The sequence below is a fragment of the Suricata suricatta genome, chromosome 16 (genome assembly GCF_006229205.1).
Source record: "Suricata suricatta isolate VVHF042 chromosome 16, meerkat_22Aug2017_6uvM2_HiC, whole genome shotgun sequence".
NCBI lineage: Eukaryota > Metazoa > Chordata > Mammalia > Carnivora > Herpestidae > Suricata > Suricata suricatta.
In genome coordinates this window covers 1,569,661-1,572,043 of record NC_043715.1, presented here as the reverse complement: position 1 = coordinate 1,572,043, position 2,383 = coordinate 1,569,661, and the positions used below count along the sequence as shown (strand labels likewise).

Genomic DNA, 2,383 nt, shown 5'->3' with positions numbered 1-2,383 from the left:
TAGAACATTCCATCATCATAGAAAGTGTTGTGGAACCAATGGAGCTCTGCAACATTCCATCATCCCACAAAATACCGTTAAGATTGTATAGTTCTAGAACATTCCACCATCACAGAACGTACAGTTGGACAGAGCTGCTCTGGAGCATTTTCAGTGTCCTCGTACCTTTCCCCACCCCCCCTCCCCCCACCTCCAGAGGAGGCCGGTCTCAGGGCTGCTAGGCCGAAGCTGCCCCAGTGTGGCCCTGCACACACACCACGGACGGCTGAGTCAATCCCAGAACCTGTAGACGTGTGACCTCATGTGGCAAAGGGACTTGAGATAAGAGGGGACGAGTCTGGAGGACCCAGGTGGGCCTATAAGGGGAGGGGTCAGAGTCAGAGGGACCGTGCCGTGCAGGCTGGTTGCAGCACCCAGCCTGGAAGGTGGACGAGGGGCCACGAGCAGGGGGCCGCGGGCACCTCGAGCCGGTGGGGAGGCCCCGAGCCTCCAGCAGGGACCTGCCCGCACCCGGACTGTGGCTCTGCGCCGCCACACCTGGCCTCGGCCCTCCAGCCGCGAGGCAGCAAATGCAGTGTCAGAAGTCACTGAGTCTGTGGTTTGGGGCCCCGCGTGTGGCAGCCGCAGGGCGCTCCACCGCGGGCGAAGGCCCACCTCACTCAAGACTCAGGAGTGGTGACATCTCCCCAGAGGACAAGAAATATGTGTGGTTCAAACCAGACTTTAAATGGTCCTCTTCCCTGCTGGACTGTCCTCCCGGAGCCGCCTGCAGCCGGCCCTGCGCCCAGGCCGAGAGCCTGGCCTGGTGCCCGTCGCCTCCACGGGCACCTCCCAGGCGCCACGAGGGACGGGCGCGTGGCAGGGAGCGTGGGGGCTCCCTCTGTGGCGGCGCCAGAGCCGCGCGGAGCCCGAACCAGACGGCAAGCTGTGGCTGCCCCAGGGGCACGTCTGTTTTGCCAGAAGAAACCACACCCGTGTCGTAGGCTCCCCGTGACCGGAGATGCTACTGTGGACCGTAATCAGCCGATTTATCCTCTGTCTCCGAAACGAGATGCAGTTTATCGCCGCCCCTCAGCAGACAGCCCGGCGTCTGTCTGTCTGTCTGTGCGTCACTGCGCCTGCCACCAAGGGCACGTCGGGGTGGGGGGGCGGTGCCCTGACTGGGTTGTCTGCACAGGCGCGTCCCCACCAGGGGGGCACATCTGTGACGCTCTGAAAACACAAGTGCCATCACCGATGACGATGTTGGTAAGGGATGACAGCCCCGACACGCGCTTGGAGGTGAGTGGACCAGTCACAGAAGGACGGACACTATATGACTCCATTTATACTTTATTCCTAGAGCCGTCCAGACCCCAGGGCCAGCCGGATGCCGGGGTGGTGGCTGCCCGGGGCTGGGGGGGGTGGGGAGCATGTCCGGGGGCAGAGCTCCGGCCTTATGAGAACCACAGACGGGGACACGGCGGAAGGGACGGCTGCACAACCTCACGGACGCGCCGCAAAGCACAGGACTGTTCCCTCAGACGTGGGTCAGATGGTCACTTACGTCGTTGTGTGTCAGCACAATTAGAACCCAAGGGAGAATCCGCTGTGCGCCTTCCAGGACGGCCGTGAGGCAGCACGTGCTGAATAGACACCGCGTAGCCCCCTGCTCTGCAGCTGGAGGGGGGGCGTGGCCGAGGAAGACGGCCGCCTCCAGGCGCTGGGCCAGCCCGCAAGTGGGGCCTCCCGCGAGCCCCCCGAGGGACCCAGTCCCGCCCACGCCTTGAACGTGGGCTTCTCGCCTCCAGGACTGAGGGCATCGCATGTCTGTTGTTCCAGCCCCTCTGGTTTGTGGTCATTTGTGCAGCAGCCCCAGGACATTGGCACAACGTGGGAATCTGGGGGCAGAAAAGACTCACGTGGGTCCCAGTCTCTGTGTCGCCGGGGAAGCACGGGGCAGCCATGAGAGTGGAGAAGCGGAGAGAAGAAAGGACGGACCGCCAGGGGCTGGGCGGGTGACCTCGGTCAGCGGGTGCTGGCTGGGGCGCTGCCGCCGGCCCCGAGACACCCCGCGTCCGGGATTTCCGTTCCCTACCCTGCTTAAGCTTCTTTGAAGTGATTTCTGTTCCTTGGTCCACTGAGCGGCACAATGATCTCTTTCTCTCTAACTTCGGAGGTGAGAGCGGACCAGACCGCGGAGCCTGGGGCGCAGCGCCTCCTCCCCGAGACGTGGGCGTGACGCGCTCAGAGCCTCGCGGCCGGGAAGGACGAGCGGACCTCCCGGTCCATCAGGGCCTGGCGCGGACGGTAGTTGTTCACCATCGCCTTCTCCTCCTCCCCCGGCGCCGAGGCCAGGAGCGCGCGGAAGGCGGCCAGCTGCAACGGCAGCACGCGGGGTGAG

At 64.2% G+C, this 2,383-nt stretch overlaps 1 protein-coding gene across 1 annotated transcript in view; it reads right to left on the bottom strand.

Moving 5' to 3' along the window:
* Positions 1 to 1,316: 1,316 nt before the first annotated feature.
* CA5A (carbonic anhydrase 5A) overlaps positions 1,317 to 2,383 on the bottom strand; it is a 24,497-nt gene continuing 23,430 nt past the window's right edge. Inside the window, exons 6-7 of the mRNA XM_029926096.1 lie at positions 2,078 to 2,358; positions 1,317 to 1,880 (exon numbers count right to left, since the gene is read on the bottom strand). Coding sequence (XP_029781956.1) covers positions 2,227 to 2,358 — 132 coding nt within the window. The 3' untranslated portion in view covers positions 1,317 to 1,880; positions 2,078 to 2,226. The remainder of the gene's footprint in view (positions 1,881 to 2,077; positions 2,359 to 2,383) is intronic.